The 22,648-nt window shown below is 44.7% G+C and overlaps 2 protein-coding genes across 2 annotated transcripts in view; one reads left to right on the top strand and one right to left on the bottom strand.

Moving 5' to 3' along the window:
* Positions 1-3,100, bottom strand: part of xpo7 (exportin 7) — a 32,383-nt gene extending 29,283 nt beyond the window's left edge. Inside the window, exon 1 of the mRNA XM_066650586.1 lies at positions 3,033-3,100. Coding sequence (XP_066506683.1) covers positions 3,033-3,050 — 18 coding nt within the window. The 5' untranslated portion in view covers positions 3,051-3,100. The remainder of the gene's footprint in view (positions 1-3,032) is intronic.
* Positions 3,101-14,693: 11,593 nt separating this feature from the next.
* The window catches only part of LOC136675139 (docking protein 3), a 21,209-nt gene continuing 13,254 nt past the window's right edge, over positions 14,694-22,648 (top strand). Inside the window, exons 1-3 of the mRNA XM_066651561.1 lie at positions 14,694-14,984; positions 19,984-20,280; positions 21,035-21,149. Of these exons, the coding sequence (XP_066507658.1) occupies positions 14,925-14,984; positions 19,984-20,280; positions 21,035-21,149 (472 nt within the window). The 5' untranslated portion in view covers positions 14,694-14,924. The remainder of the gene's footprint in view (positions 14,985-19,983; positions 20,281-21,034; positions 21,150-22,648) is intronic.

The following is a 22,648-nucleotide window of genomic DNA, read 5'->3' as shown; positions in this document are numbered from 1 at the left end:
ATTCGCCAGGTCCGGGATGCAGCTCTCACTCCAGCGCTGGGACGCTTTACACTCCTCCAGCCAACACAGGGTTAACCTCCAGCTCATGTGCAGCTGCTCCAGAGCATCCCAGTATTGTTCCTGCTTTCCTTTAGAGACTAGAAATTATTGGAACGCTGTCCAGAACAGGGCCACATTAAAGCAGCCCCCCCTCCCAGTGTCTGAACATACGGTGAACAAACTGCTGAGTCGTGTAACGCAACACCAAACAGTGTCTTAGACAGGTGTAGCTTCACACAGGTGAACCTGCCGCAACTTAAAGGGGAAGTTTCAACACAAACTGAGTTTATTTCCTGATTTAGAAGGAATTTCTAAAGACCTTTCCACAGAATTATGTTCAGATGGAAACGAGGGCAGTTTAGTCTGAAATTCTCTGATTTAAAAAAATGGCAGAGTCAGAATTCTTCACAGTGGTGGTGAATGGAACCAGACATCCTTCAAAAATAAAGAGGTTATTAAAGTAGATGTTTAAGAAGATGCAGCCTGGTGCTTGGCTGGTTTTGTATCTTTTCCATTGAGAGGTCTGGGTCTTTTAAAAGGAAATCACCATAATTAAAACAGTCTCAAAATAAACGAGGTCACTGGTGGATGTGGAGAGGAAATACGCCGTATTTGTGATGTGGACACAGACGCTCGGTTCCATTCACCACCACTGTAAAGAAATACAAATCTATAAAACAACAATTTCACATCAGTGTAGTATGTTTACGTCTGAGGAAAATGGATGGAACTGCACTTTAAAAGCTGACCCACCCCGGAGGCCTAACGCTGGTGTCGCTCTCAGGGACGGTGCATGAATAATCTATTGCTGCAAATGGGATGGCACGTTATCACCGTGAGGTAATAAGAAACTGGACGGCGCTGTTAGGAAAGCTCATGTTTACGGTAGAGTAGAGAGTCAGGTGTAACCCACAGTCCCAGACCCTGGGCCATCTTTAGCAAAACAAGCGTCTTGCACAATTGTGATCTAGGACCAGTTCCGTGTAATCCACAGCAGTGACCGTTAACCTGTGCTGTGGGTCTGGATGTGGTGGAGGTACACTAAATTAACTTAGGCTTGTGCATCTTAAAATAACTCGCAGACTGCCTGTCCAAGATGTACTACCAACTTTTTTAAAAATCAAGAATGTGAATGTTGACGTTCTACTCAAACTTAGGTCAACTGTGAAAATAATATGAGACATCAGTGACAATTACACAATTATGGCATTATGTTTACTGTCAACAACACCACAGAATGCGCACATGTCTGAGTCTTCATACAGAATTTGATGACGGGCGAATAGTGGAAAATCTGAAAAGTTTTCTTTGGTGATCCACACCCTACCTGTACAATCAGAAATTAATCTTAAAATTACTTTTCTCTGACTTTTCTGGCTCATATTTAAGTAAAATCATGAAAACAATTTAATAAAAAAAAAACTGATAAATACCACTGGCAAAATCCTCAAAATGTTGGCTTTGAAATGTTATAAAATGTACCTTTCTTCAATAAAACTTACTTTAAAATAACACATTTCTATTGGTATCCATTAGATCCCATTATGGACTAACAAACTTTTTCAAAAGGGAAATAAAACTGATGCAAGTGTGAAAACTATATTTTAATGCCACATAAAGACATACAAAAGCTAAAATAGTAATATAAGTTATTTTATACTGTATATGTAACCCCATAAACAATAATAAAGAAGAAGAAGAAAAAAACACCCAGCCAACATGTTAACAGCTAGTACATGCTAGTGGGTAATCTGCCTTGAATGTTAGCCAGCTCTCAGAGAGAGATAAGAGACTAGGGCGCTTTATAAAAAGTCTTTATCTCTCACAGTATGCCTGGATAATAAAGCAAACTATGTTTTATGCGTGTAAAAACTGTGGAAAGTTTAATTTAGTTGTGTTTGGCTGAGTTTGTTTTGAACATGTTGGCTTTGCTTCAGCGCGGGAGAAATGACATGAGATAGCAAGAGTAGGCTAACGAGCTAGCCACTGGCTAACGGCTAATTAGCAGCAAACTAGGCGATAACTATGCTAAAATGCTAAGGACAAGCCGGCTAAATATGCAATAAATGCTGAGCTCTGTTGTAGCAGGTTGTAACCTGCTAAAGCATAACTACGCTGAGACGTTAACCAATAGTTTTACCCATTAAACTGGCTAAATATTTAAAAATGTGACCCAAATGCAGGCTATAGAGAGCTGATGCTAACTAACGTTAGCGAAGCACAAGCTGATGCTAACCTGATAAACCACAGGTGATATAAGCGGCTAATAAGAATAGCCCTAAAATAACTTGATAAATTATTCATATGAAAAACGTACACAAGCTAAATGCTAAACTGCTAACTAGCATTCAGTCAGGTAGAGAAGTTTGAGAGGGAGGTTATAGTTAGTGAATGTGTGAGGGGGGACACAGACGGAGATATTGGGACTGAAACTTGTTGTACACATAAAGAAAGACACATATAACTAATATTAAACCAACGGTTGCTTTTGTGCGGCTTTCGAAGCCTTCTGTGCTAACGTTAGCATTAGTGAGGCCGAGGGAGGCAGCGCACGCGCTGCGGGAAGGATGCGCCTTGTTTACACTGTAACACTGGGACCCATTGCATTGTACTGAACTGAACTGGATTAGATTGAATTGCATGGAGTTCAGTTGCAGGCAACACAGCGGGCGCTCCCTGTTCACACGTACGGCGGGGTTTTAAACCTGGTGCATGCGCCCGCTTCTTTAAAAGTGTGCACAGAAAAGTGTACAGAGTCATGCGATCATCTAATCACAGGAACATCAGCGGGAGGATGATGACAGGGCCAAGTCAACACAACATACACACACACACTCTCTCACACACTCACTGATCACCCCCACAACAAACCACACAGCACTGCATCACACCCCCGAACCGAGCCCTCGGAACCAGTCAGCACACCGCGTCCCGAGCCAAGCCGAGCCCGGACGGTCCGCCTTCATCACTCACAAATAAAAAGCTTTGCTTACCTGCACATGATCCGCCATTTTGCTCCATTCATGCTCTTCTCTCACTCCCCCTCGAAAAGAGCATGCGCGCATATGTCCACACACAGCGCCACACTTACGCAAACGGCGTACACTCTCCTGGACGACAGCCGCGGGCTACGACATCTCCGTGAATAGCTGTACGCCAGATTTCAGCCGAACACCTACGCCGAAAAAGTCTTTTGTTTACATAATCCTTAAAGGGAAACCCTGACAGTTTAAGGTCCCGCTCCCGTCTTTTAACAATACCACCTTAAACTCTCCTCTGTCCTTCAGTCACAGGGATTTTAAACATTAAACTCCATTAAAGCGTTAATAGTGGTTTAACTTCAGCAACACCCCCTCACTTTCATTCAGTGCGAGTAAAAAGTGACACAGTAGATCAATTACTTTACCCCAAAGAGCTCCAAAATGGCGTTAAATTAGTCTCTGCTTTCCTCCACCCACAATCTGCCTCTCATCTGCAGGTGGAAAGCCCCGCCCTGTTAATATCATTGGTTCCTTAGGTGTGTGAGGTATGAAACCCTTTCGGTCTGGATTTGTTTCTAAAGCTGTATTTGGAACGCAGCAAATTCAAAGTGGAAATGATCCGCAATGATCTCTTCTTCACTCGGGTTTAACTTTCTAACAAAAACACACACACACACACATAACACTAAACACAGTAACAAACACACACATACACACACACGCTAACAAGACTAAACACAGTAACAAACACACACAAACACGCTAACAAAACTAAACACAGTAACAAACACACACACGCCCTAACAAGACTAAAGACAATAAAACACACACACACACGCTAACAAGACTAAACACAGTAACAAACACACACACTCTAACAAGACTACACAAAGTAACACACACACACACTAACAAGACAAAACACAGTGACACACACACATGATAACTAAACACAGCAACAAACATACACACACACACACACACACACACACACTAACAAGACTAAACACCACATACACACACTAACAATATTAAACACCACATATACACACACTAACAAGACTAAACACCACATACACACACTAACAAGATTAAACACCACATACTAACAAGACTAAACACCACATACACACACACTAACAAGATTAAACACTACATACTAACAAGACTAAACACCACATACACACACACTAACAAGATTAAACACTACATACACACACTAACAAGATTAAACACCACATACACACACTAAAAAGACAAAACACCACATACACACACTAACAAGATTAAACACCACATACACACACACTAGCAAGATTAAACACCACATACACACACTAGCAAGAATAAATATTGCAAAACACACACACTAACAAGATTAAACACCACACACACACACTGACAAGATTAAACACCACATACACACACTAGCAAGAATAAATATTGCAAAACACACACACTAACAAGACTAAACACCACACACACACTGACAAGATCAAACACTACATACACAAACTAACAAGACTAAACACCACATACACACACTAACAAGATTAAACACCACATACACACACTAACAAGACTAAACACCACACACACACACTGACAAGATTAAACACCACATACACACACTAGCAAGAATAAATATTGCAAAACACACACACTAACAAGACTAAACACCACACACACACTGACAAGATTAAACACCACATACACACACTAACAAGATTAAACACCACATACACACACTAACAAGATTAAACACCACATACACACACTAACAAGACTAAACACCACACACACTAACAATATTAAACACCACATACACACACTAACAAGATCAAACACCACATACACAAACTAACAAGACTAAACACCACATACACACACTAACAAGATTAAACACCACATATACAAACTAACAAGACTAAACACCACATACACACACTAACAAGACTAAACACCACATACACACACACTAACAAGACTAAACACCACATACACACACTAACAAGATCAAACACTACATACACAAACTAACAAGACTAAACACCACATACACACACTAACAAGATTAAACACCACATACACACACTAACAAGACTAAACACCACACACACTAACAATATTAAACACCACATACACACACTAACAAGATCAAACACCACATACACAAACTAACAAGACTAAACACCACATACACACACTAACAAGATTAAACACCACATATACAAACTAACAAGACTAAACACCACATACACACTAACAAGATTAAACTCCACATACACACACTAACAAGACTAAACACCACATACACACACACACTAACAAGATTAAACACCACATACACACACTAACAAGACTAAACACCACATACACACACTGACAAGATTAAACACCACATACACACACTAACAAGACTAAACACCACATACACACACTGACAAGATTAAACACCACATACACACACTAACAAGATTAAACACCACATACACACACTAACAAGATTAAACACCACATACACACACTAACAAGATTAAACACCACATACACACACTAGCAAGATTACGTGATACGTGAAGTGTCTATACATCAGTCTTATTTTTATGGCTATTTTCCCTCTATTATTGAAGTAAAATAGTGACAGTGACTATTGTCTTGTTACTGGTTCTCTGATCTCTCTCTCTCTCTCTCTCCCTCTCTCTCTCTCTCTCTCTCTCTCTCTCTCTCTCTCTCCCTCTCTCTCTGTTTCTCTCTCACTCTTGCTCTCTCTGTTTCTCTCTCTCTGTTTCTCTCTCAATCTGTTTCTCTCTCCCTCTCTCTGTTTCTCTCTCTGTTTGTCTCTCTCTGTTTCTCTCTCTCTCTGTTTCTCTCTCTCTGTTTGTCTCTCTCTCTCTCTCTCTGTTTCTCTCTCCCTCTCTCTGTTTCTCTCTCTCTCTCTCTCTCTCTCTCTCTCTCTCTCTCTGTGTGTGTGTTTGTTTCAGTAATTCGAGTCTTATTTTGAGTGATAATTTTATGACAGTGACAGTGGTTGTAACGTCGTATGTAATCCGCTGGGGGGCAGTGTGGGAGTGTGACTGATGCTCTGATCTCAGGATGAATTCATTTACTCTAAATTACACATCATTTTCACTCAGTACCTTTCTCTCTCTCAGGAAACAGGTGATGAAATGTGTGTCCTCACACAGAGAGAAGGCTGCCAAGACGCTGCCAGGTTTTTACTGAGGCAAAGCTGAATAAAACATCACCAAAACACGTCATTAACACTCCACACATACAGCCTCTGCTCTCTGCAGTGATTTAAAGGGGAAGGTCACGTGGTTTCACACTTGTGGGATTCCATGCGATCTCAGATTTTTATTTAAATCCATTCATGTTGAAAATATTGTAGCTGTTGTTTGTTTAATGAAACAAATGGTAATCAGATGTGTTAAAGACTGTGATGACCATAACAGAAAATGTGACATCAATTACCTACAAATTTACACGTTACACACATAAAGCACGACACACAAAAAACGTAATTACGTCTCTCTGCGATGGTCAGTGTAGTGCAGTGAATCAGGCCGTTCTCCATGAGTCTTAGGGTCCTATGGGTGGGTTCTTGACTGGTTTCAAGAAATGAAATAGCATCAACATAAGACATTGGTAGTTGCCTTTGTTTTGGTCAGTTAGCAACGTAGCATGTAGCATGACAAGTAAGAACTGATGACCAAGAAGTGTCCCTCCCCCAAACCCCCACAACCAAGAGGATTAATGTGCAAAGGCAGCTAAACCTCCTGCTTTAACCTCCACAAATGCCTCTTCATGAACAACAAGGGGGAGCAAGTCATTATGACATCATCTGTGTCAGCATCAGCCAATGAGGATGGTGTACAGTGTTTGGAATATGAATGCTGCATTTGATTATAGAGGGTTTGTGTGTGTGTGTGTGTGTGTGTGTGTGTGTGTGTACATGTGGAAGATTTACTTCATGCTGATTATGTGCTGAAATATCTGTTAAAATATATTTCCTTCTCAACGCCTCACTACAGAGGAGATTGGATGCAGGAGAGTGATTTCACCCACTACTTCCTGTGGACCTTTACCAAGCTGTGCGGGGTATCCTTTATCTACTAGGGTACATGGGTTGTACTGTACTATTGTGGTGCATTGTGGGATTGTTTGAGTGAACTGAAAATAGTCTGTGGTTTTAAACACCTTTGCAAAATGTCAGATGCCCAAACAATGCACTACAAAGTGAACAGGGCACAGTTCTGACACCGAATCTGACTCTAAACCTGGTGTTTGATGAGGGAAGTGTAAACATCTGCATGTGCATAAACCTCTCAGACCCCTCTCAGACCTCCAGGACATATTAATTCTTACATATTAAGTTTTAAATGTTTTGTTTTGGTTTCACAATAAATACAGGGGTTGGACAATGAAAGTGAAACACCTGGTTTTAGACCACAGTAATGTATTAGTGTGGTGTAGGGCCTCCTTTTGCGGCCGATACAGCGTCAGTTGGTCTTGGGAATGACATACACAAGTCCTGCACAGTGGTCAGAGGGATTTGAAGCCATTCAAATGGATAGTGGCCAGGTCTCTACGTGATGCTGCTGGAGGAAAACGTTTCCTGACTCGCTCCTCCAAAACACCCCAAAGTGTCTCAATAATATTTAGATCTGGTGACTGTGCAGGCCATGGGAGATGTTCAACTTCACTTTCATGTTCATCAAACCAGTCTTTCACCAGTCTCGCTGTGTGTATTGGTGCGTTGTCGTCCTGATACACGCCACCGCCTTCAGGACACAGTGTTTGAACCATTGGATGCACATGGTCTTACTGGTGCAGTGTGGAGTTAATGAAGATTGTCCACCAGACTGCTCCAATTTAGCCATGACACCTCCCACACTACAATGACAGGTGTTTCACTTTCACTGTCCAACCCCTGTACATTTATAAATAACAAGAAATGAAACATTGATTAAAACTAACAACAAAAGGCTGAACTTCAAAGCGTGTAAAAGAAAAAGTAAAAAGTATTGACGGAAAAATTATAGTCTGAACATTTGTTTATTTTGCCTTGCCTTTTTTCCCTTTTTTCAGTTTGATAAATGACTAACACAGTCTTAATTATTTTTCACAACTGTTCCTCAGTTTTACCCCTTTTACAGTTATACATCTGTTTTTTTTTTGTATTTGTTCTCACTCTTGTTTTTTTAAACTTCCCTGTTCCCCTCAGTTCATACGACTCTCTCTAAATGAACTACTGAGTACAGTCAGGCAGTAGCTTCTTTAGGGCCTTGTACATGATCTGTGCACTGTTAGTGTAACTGTAGTGTAAGTAGGTCATGGAAATGTAAAGCCTGTGTGTTTATAAACAGTTTATTAATTGGTTTGTAATAAACCGATCATTTATAAGTTTTATAGTTTTCTTTTGTTAGGTTTCAGACTTTTATTTTGACAGTGGTGATATGAAGGCATGCCCAGGCTAGCCATTACCATGGTAACACTAACATATAATTGAAATGTGAAAGGCTGAATATTTGTGAAAAAATACATTTCCCCGTTTTGAATTTCTGTAAAAGTGGGTCACAGATGAATGACTTTGAAGGGCACAGTTACACAGTGAATGCAGCTGCTGCAGCGTTTAAGGTGGAATGGAAAATTCAAATAAGATTTTTGCAAATGAGGATCCAGCTTTGGCTTTAGTTGTTTTTTATGCATGATTTGTGCATGACTGTCTGGGTTTTGAAAAAGAGGAAGCGCATGTTTGTGTGTGTGTGTGTGTGTGTGTGTGTGTGTGTGTGTGTGTGTGTGTTTGTTGCTCAACTTCTGACTTTATTCCCTTCATCACAGAGGAAGCCACATGATTCATATAAACCCTACAGCAGCGAGAAAATGGAACCAAACCCACACTGAAGCAAGCGCTCGGAGGAGAGATCAGTGTGAGAAGAGGTGAAGTGAAGATGAGCTGTGACCAATCACTGTTTAAATTTCAACTTCGATTCAACATGAAACAAGGAACTCATCTGCCACCCACAGATTTCTAAAACAATTTCTCTGTAATTAACAAGTGGAGATGAAAAGAAAGTGATCGTGTGGAGAATTTTGCAGAGACAGTGGAAAGTGGAGGTGAACCAGACGTCCTCCTTTATAAGCTCCTCACAGAAAGTGAGGACAGTGGACGGTGGGGGACAGGGGACAGTGGAGGTGAATGGAGCCAGACGTCCTCCTCTAAAAGCCCCTCACAGAAAGTGAGGACAGTGGACGGTGGGGGACAGGGGACAGTGGAGGTGAATGGAAGCAGACGTCCTCCTCTAAAAGCCCCTCACAGAAAGTGAGGACAGTGGACGGTGGGGGACAGGGGACAGTGGAGGTGAATGGAACCAGACGTCCTCCTCTAAAAGCCCCTCACAGAAAGTGAGGACAGTAGACGGTGGGGGACAGTGGACAGTGGAGGTGAATGGAAGCAGACGTCCTCCTCTAAAAGCCCCTCACAGAAAGTGAGGACAGTGGACGGTGGGGGACAGGGGACAGTGGAGGTGAATGGAAGCAGACGTCCTCCTCTAAAAGCCCCTCACAGAAAGTGAGGACAGTGGACGGTGGGGGACAGTGGACAGTGGAGGTGAATGGAACCAGACGTCCTCCTCTAAAAGCCCCTCACAGAAAGTGAGGACAGTAGACGGTGGGGGACAGTGGACAGTGGAGGTGAATGGAAGCAGACGTCCTCCTCTAAAAGCCCCTCACAGAAAGTGAGGACAGTGGACGGTGGGGGACAGGGGACAGTGGAGGTGAATGGAAGCAGACGTCCTCCTCTAAAAGCCCCTCACAGAAAGTGAGGACAGTAGACGGTGGGGGACAGTGGACAGTGGAGGTGAATGGAACCAGACGTCCTCCTCTAAAAGCCCCTCACAGAAAGTGAGGACAGTAGACGGTGGGGGACAGGGGACAGTGGAGGTGAATGGAACCAGACGTCCTCCTCTAAAAGCCCCTCACAGAAAGTGAGGACAGTAGACGGTGGGGGACAGTGGACAGTGGAGGAGAATGGAACCAGACGTCCTCCTCTAAAAGCCCCTCACAGAAAGTGAGGACAGTAGACGGTGGGGGACAGTGGACAGTGGAGGTGAATGGAACCAGACGTCCTCCTCTAAAAGCCCCTCACAGAAAGTGAGGACAGTAGACGGTGGGGGACAGTGGACAGTGGAGGTGAATGGAAGCAGACGTCCTCCTCTAAAAGCCCCTCACAGAAAGTGAGGACAGTAGACGGTGGGGGACAGTGGACAGTGGAGGTGAATGGAACCAGACGTCCTCCTCTAAAAGCCCCTCACAGAAAGTGAGGACAGTAGACGGTGGGGGACAGTGGACAGTGGAGGAGAATGGAACCAGACGTCCTCCTCTAAAAGCCCCTCACAGAAAGTGAGGACAGTAGACGGTGGGGGACAGTGGACAGTGGAGGTGAATGGAACCAGACGTCCTCCTCTAAAAGCCCCTCACAGAAAGTGAGGACAGTAGACGGTGGGGGACAGTGGACAGTGGAGGAGAATGGAACCAGACGTCCTCCTCTAAAAGCCCCTCACAGAAAGTGAGGACAGTAGACGGTGGGGGACAGTGGACAGTGGAGGTGAATGGAACCAGACGTCCTCCTCTAAAAGCCCCTCACAGAAAGTGAGGACAGTAGACGGTGGGGGACAGTGGACAGTGGAGGTGAATGGAAGCAGACGTCCTCCTCTAAAAGCCCCTCACAGAAAGTGAGGACAGTGGACGGTGGGGGACAGGGGACAGTGGAGGTGAATGGAAGCAGACGTCCTCCTCTAAAAGCCCCTCACAGAAAGTGAGGACAGTAGACGGTGGGGGACAGTGGACAGTGGAGGAGAATGGAAGCAGACGTCCTCCTCTAAAAGCCCCTCACAGAAAGTGAGGACAGTGGACGGTGGGGGACAGGGGACAGTGGAGGTGAATGGAAGCAGACGTCCTCCTCTAAAAGCCCCTCACAGAAAGTGAGGACAGTGGACGGTGGGGGACAGTGGACAGTGGAGGTGAATGGAACCAGACGTCCTCCTCTAAAAGCCCCTCACAGAAAGTGAGGACAGTAGACGGTGGGGGACAGGGGACAGTGGAGGTGAATGGAAGCAGACGTCCTCCTCTAAAAGCCCCTCACAGAAAGTGAGGACAGTAGACGGTGGGGGACAGGGGACAGTGGAGGTGAATGGAAGCAGACGTCCTCCTCTAAAAGCCCCTCACAGAAAGTGAGGACAGTAGATGGTGGGGGACAGTGGACAGTGGAGGTGAATGGAAGCAGACGTCCTCCTCTAAAAGCCCCTCACAGAAAGTGAGGACAGTGGACGGTGGGGGACAGGGGACAGTGGAGGTGAATGGAAGCAGACGTCCTCCTCTAAAAGCCCCTCACAGAAAGTGAGGACAGTAGACGGTGGGGGACAGTGGACAGTGGAGGTGAATGGAAGCAGACGTCCTCCTCTAAAAGCCCCTCACAGAAAGTGAGGACAGTGGACGGTGGGGGACAGGGGACAGTGGAGGTGAATGGAAGCAGACGTCCTCCTCTAAAAGCCCCTCACAGAAAGTGAGGACAGTAGTACAGCAGCTGTAGGGACACACAGCTGTAGTTTGGAGAAGGGGATGATGTTTAAATCCAGTCCTGGTGCAGAGGGACGTACAGGACGCTGTGAGGGACACACACTGATGAATTGAGTTAACTGTAAAAAGGTTTTGAGGACTACTGTTTTCACTGGTTTCTTTTCTCTAGCCCTAATTTACCCCCTCTTCTCTGATCTCTAGGCTCCACCCACAAACATGTTCATTCATAGCAACTGTTGCTAATTTGGACAAAGTTTCCAAACACTCAAAATATCCAATTCAAACTGATGAGAACCTGAAGAACTCTAAAAGGCACTAAAAGATTTGTCTAAATTTGGGTTCTGAAGTTATTTTTGGAGCCACACAGCAATGATTGAGGAAGTAAGACTGAGATGAAAAGTGCTGACCCTAAAAATATGAAGTGTGAAGTGTGTGAAGGGTGTGTAGAGTAAAGTTCAGCTTCAACAGCAAACCGCATTTAGCTTTTCATTAGGAAAGCCCCTCCATACACCCCTGCATCTGAGTCACGGCACACACAGGTTCAGTGTTATACACTGCAGGGACATTAGTGTGACTGACACAACCATACACCATCATAACAAATACACTCTTAAAAATCAAAGCCCTTGAAGAACCACTTTTGGTTCCAAAATGAATCATGTTTCTTTAAGAGATGTGTGAAAAACCTTGTAAAGATTTAAAAATCCATCCCTCAATCTTGAGGTTCTTGACCCATTTAAAAATATCAGCAAAGATGCTTCTTTATGGAACTCCTCCAGAATCCCTCCAAGAAAAGATTTTGTGTAAATTAACCTTCACTCCTTACATTAACACTAACCATAAGAAATAACTACTGTCCCCTATCCCTTAAACCCTAGTCCCTATCCCTTAAACCCTAGTCCCTATCCCTTAAGCCCTAATCCCTATCCCTTAAGCCCTAATGCCTATCCCTTAAGCCCTAGTCCCTATCCCTTAAACCATAGTCCCTATCCCTTAAACTATAGTCCCTATCCCTTAAACCCTAGCCCCTATCCCTTAAACCCTAGCCCCTATCCCTTAAACCCTAGCCCCTATCCCTTAAACCCTAGCCCCATCCCTTAAACCCTAGCTCCATCCCTTAAACCCTAGCCCCTATCCCTTAAACCCTAGCCCCATCCCTTAAACCTTAGTCCCTATCCCTTAAACCCTAGTCCCTATCCCTTAAACCATAGCCCCATCCCTTAAACCCTAGCCCCTATCCCTTAAACCCTAGCCCCATCCCTTAAACCCTAGCTCCATTCCTTAAACCCTAGCCCCTATCCCTTAAACCCTAGCCCCATCCCTTAAACCTTAGTCCCTATCCCTTAAACCCTAGTCCCTATCCCTTAAACCATAGCCCCATCCCTTAAACCCTAGCCCCTATCCCTTAAACCCTAGCCCCTATCCCTTAAACCCTAGCCCCATCCCTTAAACCCTAGCTCCATCCCTTAAACCCTAGCCCCTATCCCTTAAACCCTAGCCCCATCCCTTAAACCTTAGTCCCTATCCCTTAAACCCTAGTCCCTATCCCTTAAACCATAGCCCCATCCCTTAAACCCTAGCCCCATCCCTTAAACCTTAGTCCCTATCCCTTACACCCTATCCCCTATCCCTTAAACCCTAGTCCCTATCCCTTAAACCCTAGTCCCTATCCCTTAAACCATAGCCCCATCCCTTAAACCCTAGCCCCTATCCCTTAAACCCTAGCCCCATCCCTTAAACCTTAGTCCCTATCCCTTAAACCCTAGCCCCATCCCTTAAACCCTAGCTCCATCCCTTAAACCCTAGCCCCTATCCCTTAAACCCTAGCCCCATCCCTTAAACCTTAGTCCCTATCCCTTAAACCCTAGTCCCTATCCCTTAAACCATAGCCCCATCCCTTAAACCCTAGCCCCTATCCCTTAAACCCTAGCCCCTATCCCTTAAACCCTAGCCCCTATCCCTTAAACCCTAGCCCCTATCCCTTAAACCCTAGCCCCATCCCTTAAACCCTAGCTCCATCCCTTAAACCCTAGCCCCTATCCCTTAAACCCTAGCCCCATCCCTTAAACCTTAGTCCCTATCCCTTAAACCCTAGTCCCTATCCCTTAAACCATAGCCCCATCCCTTAAACCCTAGCCCCATCCCTTAAACCTTAGTCCCTATCCCTTACACCCTATCCCCTATCCCTTAAACCCTAGTCCCTATCCCTTAAACCCTAGTCCCTATCCCTTAAACCATAGCCCCATCCCTTAAACCCTAGCCCCTATCCCTTAAACCCTAGCCCCATCCCTTAAACCTTAGTCCCTATCCCTTACACCCTATCCCCTATCCCTTAAACCCAATCCCCTATCCCCTTAAACCCTAGTCCCCATCCCTTAAACCTAAGTCCCTAATCCTTAAACCCTAGTCCCTATCCCCTAAACCCTAGTCCCTATCCCCTAAACACTAGTCCCTATCCCTTAAACCCTAGTCCCTATTCCCTAAACACTACCCCCTATCCCTTAAACCCTAGTCCCTATTCCCTAACATCTAACCCTAACCCCTATCCCCTAAACCCTAATCTTAACATCTAACCCTAGGCACTAAACCCTAAACTGAAACCCTCGCCCTTAACCCAATGCCCTGACACTGAGCTAAATACATCTTCACCTCCAGATTTAACTGCTGTTACACTGTGGGGAACAAACAGAGGTCTCCATAAAGACCAGAAGTCCCCACAATGTGTCTGTAAACAGATTTTGTCCCCCACATCATGAGATGAAACCTGGTACACACACACACACACACACACACACACATTGAGAGAGAGAGACAGGAAGTCAAGCTTTAGAGGCAACTCTGGGTCACGAGGGCCACAAACAGAACACACACATGCACTCACACATCAGAGAAGGGGAAGAGAGAGAGAGAGAGAGAGAGAGAGAGAGAGAGAGAGAGAGAGAGAGAGAGAGAACACACTGACACATAAATAAAAAAAACGAAAATGAGGAAGAGAGCAAAAGAATGAGACACTTCCAAAAATAACGAGAGCAGAAGAGGAGGAAGAGAAAGACACACGGGGAGAGAGAGAGAGACAGAAACAGGATGATAGAGAAGAGAGATAGACAGCAGAAAGGGACACAGAAGGAGTTAGACATTTTAAGAGAGAGTTACAAATTTTAGGACAAAGAACGAGAGAGAAATAGAGCAAACAACAGAGAGGGAGTAGAAGTTTGAGAGAACACACAAAGAGAAGGGAACAGAGAGAGAGAGGGAGGGATATTAAAAGGGATAAAGCCAGAGAGAGAGAGAGAGAGAGAGACATTGTTCGTCTGCTGATGAACGATGGAGGAGGACATCAGAAAGAAAGGAATGCTCTATCAGTACCAACACCGCTTCGGAAAGGTGAGAACTATCAGCCCCTCAGTTAAAACCCTTAGCAATCAACTGGAAATGGAGTAATTACAAGTTAAATACTTATTAATGATATAGTTAATTACATATTAATCACATGATTAATTAAAGTCATGTTTAGGATCATTTTGTTGTAGACGATATCAGAAAATTACAAACACATCTGGAGTTTTCCTTCAGCAAAAGAAAACTGTATCTCTCTCTCTCTCATCTCTCATCTCTTTCTCTCTCTATCTCTCTCTCTCTCTCATCTCTTTCTCTCTCTCTCTCTTATCTCTCTCTCTCTATCTCTCTCTCTCTCTCTCTCTCTCTCTCTCTCTCTCTCTCTCTCTCTCTCTATCTCTCTCTCTCTCTCTCGTTACCTGACTTTCTTCATCTCAGTACGTTCCTCTCTTTATCTCCCTATCTTCACCCCTCTGTCACAAGAGTAACTGAATAACTGTGAATTAGACGTAATCTGAATGTAATATTTCTTTTAGAGTTACAGTATGTGGCTAAAGCCGTGTGCTGTTTCCTCTGAGCTGAAGGGTGTTAATCGTGACTGTGCTTCATCGGATTTACAGCCTCTGCTCTTTGGGGAAGGCTTTAGATCAGAAGCTGCAACATTGCTGTGAGCATATGATTGTATTCAGTCACAGCATTAATGAGATCACATGTGCAGCCCCATGCCTAAAGCACACGGAACATTTCCAGCTACTTCTCCAGAGTTTTCCTGGAGTTTCTAAGTGAATACAGCTCTAGTGTCCAGGAGGGCGGTGCTATTTTGCATCATTCGAGATAATATCAATATAATTAGAAACGATACCCCGATGATAGCTATATTCTGACTTGTTTACGCAACAACGTCCTGCAGTTTTGCTTAATACGGCGTAATCTGTGAGTCATTTAGTTACAGGAACCATAGGCGGAAAGAGTCTCTGTGGTGGAGGAGTTTGTTCCAAAAAGAGGAGTGACTTCAATCATGTAGCGGTTGTTTGTTTCCAAAATATCAGATTTACAACAAACCACTGTAATATGAAAGATATGAGAGGTATCTGTAACAACAAAAACAGGGAAACACCAATGAATCTGTTTCACCACCTCATACAGAAACACCCAGTCGAGTTCAAGAAAATCAGAAACGCCACGAGGAGCTCGACAACCAATGAGCTCTAACCCTAGCAGAGACACTGACTCTGGACTGGTTTGTTATTTCTGTGAAACCTTTGGTATAATTCATATATTCTATAAAATAATAATAGTTTTTGTGGAAGGTTTATTTGTTACTTTATTTATTTAATACACAATCAAGAAAAAAGTATTCCTCACTCACAACTTAGTCTTCAAATGATTAAAAATGAATGAGTACGATTTTAATAATAAACACTAGGCGACACACAGAGAGCAGACTCTTAAAGGTTTGGCCCTTAGGCTTCATCACGTCATTGTACTTCATTATTTTATACATAATCATTCATAATGAGAATCTGAATGTTTGAAACAGCGACACAGACAGTGAAATAAAACATTTAGTTACCTTTTGTTGCAACAGTACGTCCTTGAAAAAAAAAAAAATAGTATTCAGTGTCCTCCGGGTGACTGTCTGTGAGGAGTGTGGTGTGTTCTCTCTGTGTCTGCGTGGGTTTCCTCTGGGTGACTGTCTGTGAGGAGTGTGGTGTGTTCTCTCCGTGCCTGCGTGGGTTTCCTCCGGGTGACTATCTGTGAGGAGTGTAGTGTGTTCTTCCTGTGTCTGTGTGGGTTTCCTCCGGGTGACTGTCTGTGAGGAGTGTGGTGTGTTCTCTCTGTGTCTGCGTGGGTTTCCTCTGGGTGACTGTCTGTGAGGAGTGTGGTGTGTTCTCTCCGTGCCTGCGTGGGTTTCCTCCGGGTGACTATCTGTGAGGAGTGTGGTGTGTTCTTCCTGTGTCTGTGTGGGTTTCCTCCGGGTGACTGTCTGTGAGGAGTGTGGTGTGTTCTCTCTGTGTCTGCGTGGGTTTCCTCCGGGTTCTCCGGTTTCATCCCACGCTCCAAAAACACATGTTGGTAGGTGGATCGGAGACTCAAAAAGTGTCCGTAGGTGTGAGTGTGTGAGTGAATGTGTGAGTGTGTGTCGCCCTGTGAAGGACTGGCGCCCCCTCCAGGGTGTTTTCCCACCTTGTGCCCAGTGATTCTGGGTAGACTCCGGACCCACCGCGACCCTGAACTGGATAAGGGCTACAGACAATGAATGAATGAATAATTTACAAATGAATCTCCAAATCATTGTTACAAAATAAATTACACAAAGTCAGCAGTATCTAGAACCCTGAGCAGAGAGGTGGGGGAGAGGGGGGCTATTCCACCGACCCAGAGAGCAAGGCTAAATGTGCTCTCTAAGACTCCCAGCCTCGGACAGCTGAGGCGTCACCGAGATTGAATCCATGATCCCCTGATGATGGGGCCAAATCTTAGACCACATTCAGAGGATTCCTATTTGTCGGTTTATGAGATTCTCACACAACATTATAACATCTCCACACTCCTCTCCACCACTCGACTGCGGCTTGAAAGCTCCGTCTGCACACGCTAACAAAGCCAAACACTGGATTTACGCAGGAGGAGGGCTTTAATTACAGCCACGAATAGAAGCAGGGGAGAATAGAGTGGTCCACTCCTCGGCTCCTGTGATGAGAGATGATGGATGTTCTGGGAAGTTCACACTGACCACAGCTCACTCTCTCAGGACTGAAGCAGTAAAAGAACTCTGCGCTTCTCAGTACTTCAGTACCATTGGGAGCTGCTAATTGTTTTTGTGCTGCTACTGTTTTTTCTGGTAACGTATTCTTCGTGTTAGGCCTCTGTTTGAGGTTTGCACAGATGCTACAATCGCTGATAAGTCTCACAGTTTTCTCATAAAGCTCGTGGTTTTGTGCTTCTGCTTCTGCTCTCGGCTGCGAGTAGAAATCTCACTGGTTTTCACACTCTATTTGCTGCACAAACTATCTTGCAGCGCTTCAGGACTGACAGACAGGTTCGGTTTGTTTTCACAGCCCCGTAAGTTTAAGCACGATCTCGTTACTTATTTTTACTCCTACGCATTGTTTCTGAGCGTCCTCTCGCCCCTTGGAGCCGAGTTACAGGGCGCAGTGTTTAAATCTCCCCCTACGACACGGGACGACCCTTCAACCCCCTGATACCTCATCAGAACACAAATAAAACAGAGCAGCGCTTCATTCCCAGGTGACTAGCGCCGCTCTGTAGCAGCTCTGCACCAGTCTGCAGTGATATCAGAGGAGCTGCTGGACTTTAGTTACATTTAGAGCCTCATTCTCCTTCAGAAGAGTTCCACAATCAGAGATTACCCCCCTCTCCTCACTCTTCTGTGACATGGAGCTCAGCTCAGATCCTCTTTCTGCAGATTTATAACTTACAGCTCCACCTTAAATGCTGCAAAGATGGAACTGCAAATTCACTGCTAATGGCTAGTGCTGGGTTTGGGCGCTGTGCAGCGTCTTGAATAATTACCCTCCGTTTGTTTCATGAAGAGCCATGTCGCCGTCACACTTCACCACACACCTCTGTCCCAATAACAACCGAGACCCCCACCCCTAAAGGAGCTAAAGGGGGAGCTAAAGGGTGATATGGGATTTCAAACTTAGAGATAAACACTTTACACCCAAAGTTTGGAGACACCCTGTTTTAAAGGCCAAATTCAGCTGCTTTATTGTTGATTTCCTCTGTTTATAGGATGCTTTGGAGCAGCTGCACATGAGCCTAAAGTCACCCTGCTCAGTTCCAGTATGGGCTAGAGTGGTGTAACATTGTGGGGCAGTGGGACTGTGTTCTCCGGCGCACCAGAGCCACGTTCAGTGTCTTTGTGTTGAGCTGGAGTGGTGTTTATGATTCAGAACTAATCATCCGACATCAGCACATGACCTCACTGAGGTTTCTGTGGCTGAATGTCTTCGAATCCTCACAGCTATGTTCCAGCATCTAGTCAAAAGCCTTCCCAGAAGAGTAGAGGCTGTAGCTGATAGACGAGTGTTGACAGCTGTACTATTGCCTTCCATCTGTAACAGTGAATACCTCCTCTACAACGACACTGCGTTTACAGAGCGGTACACAGTGGGACCAGAAAGAGTTTCTGCTTCTTCTGCTTCTGCTGTTTTTATAAGAATAGGAAGCAGAAGAAAAAGAAGAAGAAGCGTGGCCTGGAAAACATGACTCAAGAGTGTTGGAGACAGACGCTGTGAGAACGAGTGTGTTTGGAAATGATTTGGTTGTGTAAACCACTTCCATGACTCAAAACAACATGACACAAGGCTGTTCTTACAGCGGCTGCCTCTGTAACAGCAGTTCACCGCCTGGTCGCGTCACTGGTCACGTCTCAGAGTCGATCTCGAGACCTGGAGTAGATCTGTTAAGTGTATGTCATCAGTGTCTTCAGTTATAGACCTTATATATCACCACTGTCCAAATAATAACAACAGTAATAACAGGAATCTCCAAACTAGTAACTTCACAGGCGAAGGGAAAGAAACACAGATGTTATTCAGAGTACATTTGGAGCCTTTCTATTGGACATTCATCAGGAACCTTTCACATGGTGTGAAGAACAGCTGCTGTGTTCGAATGATGTCGTAAACTAAAGTAAACTGGACAGTGATGCTAAAAGCTAAAGCTAAAAGCTAAAGTCAGTGTCATGTTTCAAAACACTCAGAACTGATGGACTATGGCTTTAAAGTAACCAACGTTAACAACTGGGTTCCTCATATTAGAACATCCGTGGTTTAAATAGTTTACGTTCAGAGTCTCTGGTACCCCCAGGCCACTAGGTGTCAGTAAGAGCTGCTTCAAATGTGCAGAATAATTAGTAGAAAACTGATCCATTAAGTTCTTTAAAGGCATGGGGAATGGTTTAAAGTTTTTAGGCGATGTTTAAATGTTATACTCTGTGTAATATCACAAAATGCATGAAAACAAATGTGTCTGTGTGTGTGTGTGTGTGTCTGTGTGTGTGTGTGTGTGTGTGTAGAAATGGAGGAAGGTGTGGTGTGTGTTGCTGGCCGACAGCACACACAGCGTGGCTCGTCTGGAGCTGTATGAGTTCCGGCAGATGTCCGTGTCCGAAGGGCGCTCTGTGAAACGGACGGAGAATAAAAAGGTGATTCTGCTGCGGGACTGCGTCCAAATCTCAGAGAGCGAGAGCGGGGAGTGTCCCAAAAACTGCAGCGCGTTCCAGCTGGAGACCGTCAACAAACTCTACACCTTCGCCGCACAGGAGCCGGACGTCCGGGAGTGGGTCAGAGAGCTCTGCAGACTGGCCTTCCCTGTAATTACTGACACCACACTGGTACACACACGGCAGGGCTCACAGGCACAAGGGGGTTAGTTAGAGTCCGTGACAAATAACACAAAGACACACCAGAAAACTAGAACTACCATCACAAACACAACAGGATCAGACACAGCAGTGCTTCTGGAGTTTTTTAAACCCCTGAGAACAGTCCACCGACCAAAAACATCCAGCCGACAGCGTCCTGTGTCACTGATGAAGGACTAGAGGACGAGCGACACACACTGTGCAGCGACAGATGAGCTACTGTCTCTGACTCTACATCTACAAGGTGGACCAACGAGGGAGGAGTGTCTCACAGAGTGGACAGAGAGTGGACACAGGGTTTAAAAACTCCAGCAGCACTGCTGTGTCTGATCCACTCTACACCAGCACAACACACACTAACACACCACCACCACCACGTCAGTGTCACTGCAGCGCTGAGAATGATCCACCACCACATCACACCTGCTCTGTGGGGGTCAAACAAAGTATGCAGAGCAACCGATCTGCAGCCTGTAATTGTAGAACGACAGCGTGAGTAGGTTGTCATTATGTTGGTGTTCATCGCTGTATGTTAAAGATGTATATAAATATGTTCATGAAAAAAGTGATGTACACAAATAGCACTTGTGGGGTTTGAGCGCGAAGATTCACCTGGAAGTGGAAGAGGTTTATGGCCGAGAGTTTTCCCACTTCCTCAGAGCCGCAGGCTGTAAACAGTGTTTTTTTTCTGGTCCTGTTTCAGTTGAACCAAGCTGAGAGCAGATTATCCGGACAGACCAGTGTCCTTCATCCCTCTGCGAGAGATCGCTCGTCTGTGGAGATGAAGGAAAACTCTCTGTACGAGACCGCCGCCAGCAGTAAGACCACCACTGTTTACACACTCACACACACAAGCCCTATATCCCTCCTGTTGCTCTCTAAACGCAGGCTCACACACACACACAGACCTCTGCTGCGTGGAGATGGACGTGTTCCTGTAGCTGTTGATTACTCTGCACTGTCTCCTCCTCTCTGTCTCTGTGATGAACACTGGATGTCCCTGTTGTTGGCTGTGTGTTATGTGTCAGTGTGTTTTTATTGTGTAGTGCTTCGTCGTTTTAGCGGGAGACACCGTAGCCCTCCAGCGCCGACAGAAACACCACACCGTGAATTAAAGTCACCGCTCAAGCTCCTCCACACTGCAGTACCCTACTGCAGCCATCTTTAACATGTCTTTAATATTGGAACAAGCTCTGGACTTGCTTCGTGTCACTGTTTGAGCCTCAGGGCTGTATCCTGCCCCCCACCACAGGCCAGAGCAGGGGGTTGTGTAATCTCCAGCCAGAGCTGTAATCTCTAGTCGTGTGTGCAGGACTTCTGCTGATTCGCTGGTTTTTCTACAGACTGGCAGTCGTCTGAGTAGTGGTGTCGCTAACTGCTTTAAAGTGGAAATGCTGTTCTCTTTGACTTGTTTATATTCAGAAGCTGCACATCCTTTGAGGTGGAACTGTGTGTTTTGAGGAGAATAACAACTGGTGTTTGTTGGTGTCTGAAGTGTAAATTGTCTGTAAGTGTTTATTCACTGTTTGAATTCCCACAGAAACTCATGTGTAACTCGAGCTGTTTAGTTTTGTAGCACTTTCGCTCTGTGTTTACTTTCATGCAGTTAGCGCTCTCCTGAATTTAGAGTCAGTTCCACCTTAAGTAATGTAACTGTAACAGCAAAAATAAGTCAGTGTGACCCCCCTATGGAGCAGGAATAGAGCAACATCCTCATCTCGGTTGGTGCTTTTCAGCATTTGGAGTCTCTCCGTTGTCTAAAAACCTCCAGATGGCGTTTCTCTGCCGTGAGCAGAGAGAGAGAAAGCCTAGCACCGGACCCAGACACTTTGTTTTTTTTACCCATTTACAGACACTGGGGCTTCGTAAACACATTAGAGTGGTTTCCAGAGCAAACCGACTGCAGAGCAGCACATGGAGAGGACACACACTCAGAGCTTTATACACAGGGGTTTTAGATCACAGTCATGAATGTAGCTTACAGCTCTTCTGTATGTACTTGACTCCCAGACGTAAGATTAACACGGGACAGTGTCATGGATGTTGTTTTATTTATAAGGTGGGGTGTGGGGAGTGTGGGGTTAAACCTAGTTCATTGCCCACACTCACAATATGGCACACTGAATTTACTTATTAAATTAATAATGTAATATAATCTACAGTGATTACATCTTATTGTGGTCTCTGCAACCTTTTGATTAAAAAATAGACAAAAAAAAATCTGGGCTGTGGTGAGCGTCTGATTGGCCCAAGACCATCTTATTTACGACCATTGAGCACCCTTCAACCAAATTTAGAGGAATCTGATAGAGTGTGT

This window comes from Hoplias malabaricus, chromosome 18, assembly GCF_029633855.1.
Source record: "Hoplias malabaricus isolate fHopMal1 chromosome 18, fHopMal1.hap1, whole genome shotgun sequence".
In the NCBI taxonomy this organism is placed as follows: Eukaryota; Metazoa; Chordata; class Actinopteri; order Characiformes; family Erythrinidae; genus Hoplias; species Hoplias malabaricus.
Note: the sequence above shows the minus strand (reverse complement) of the source record. Positions and strands in the feature narration are given on the sequence as shown.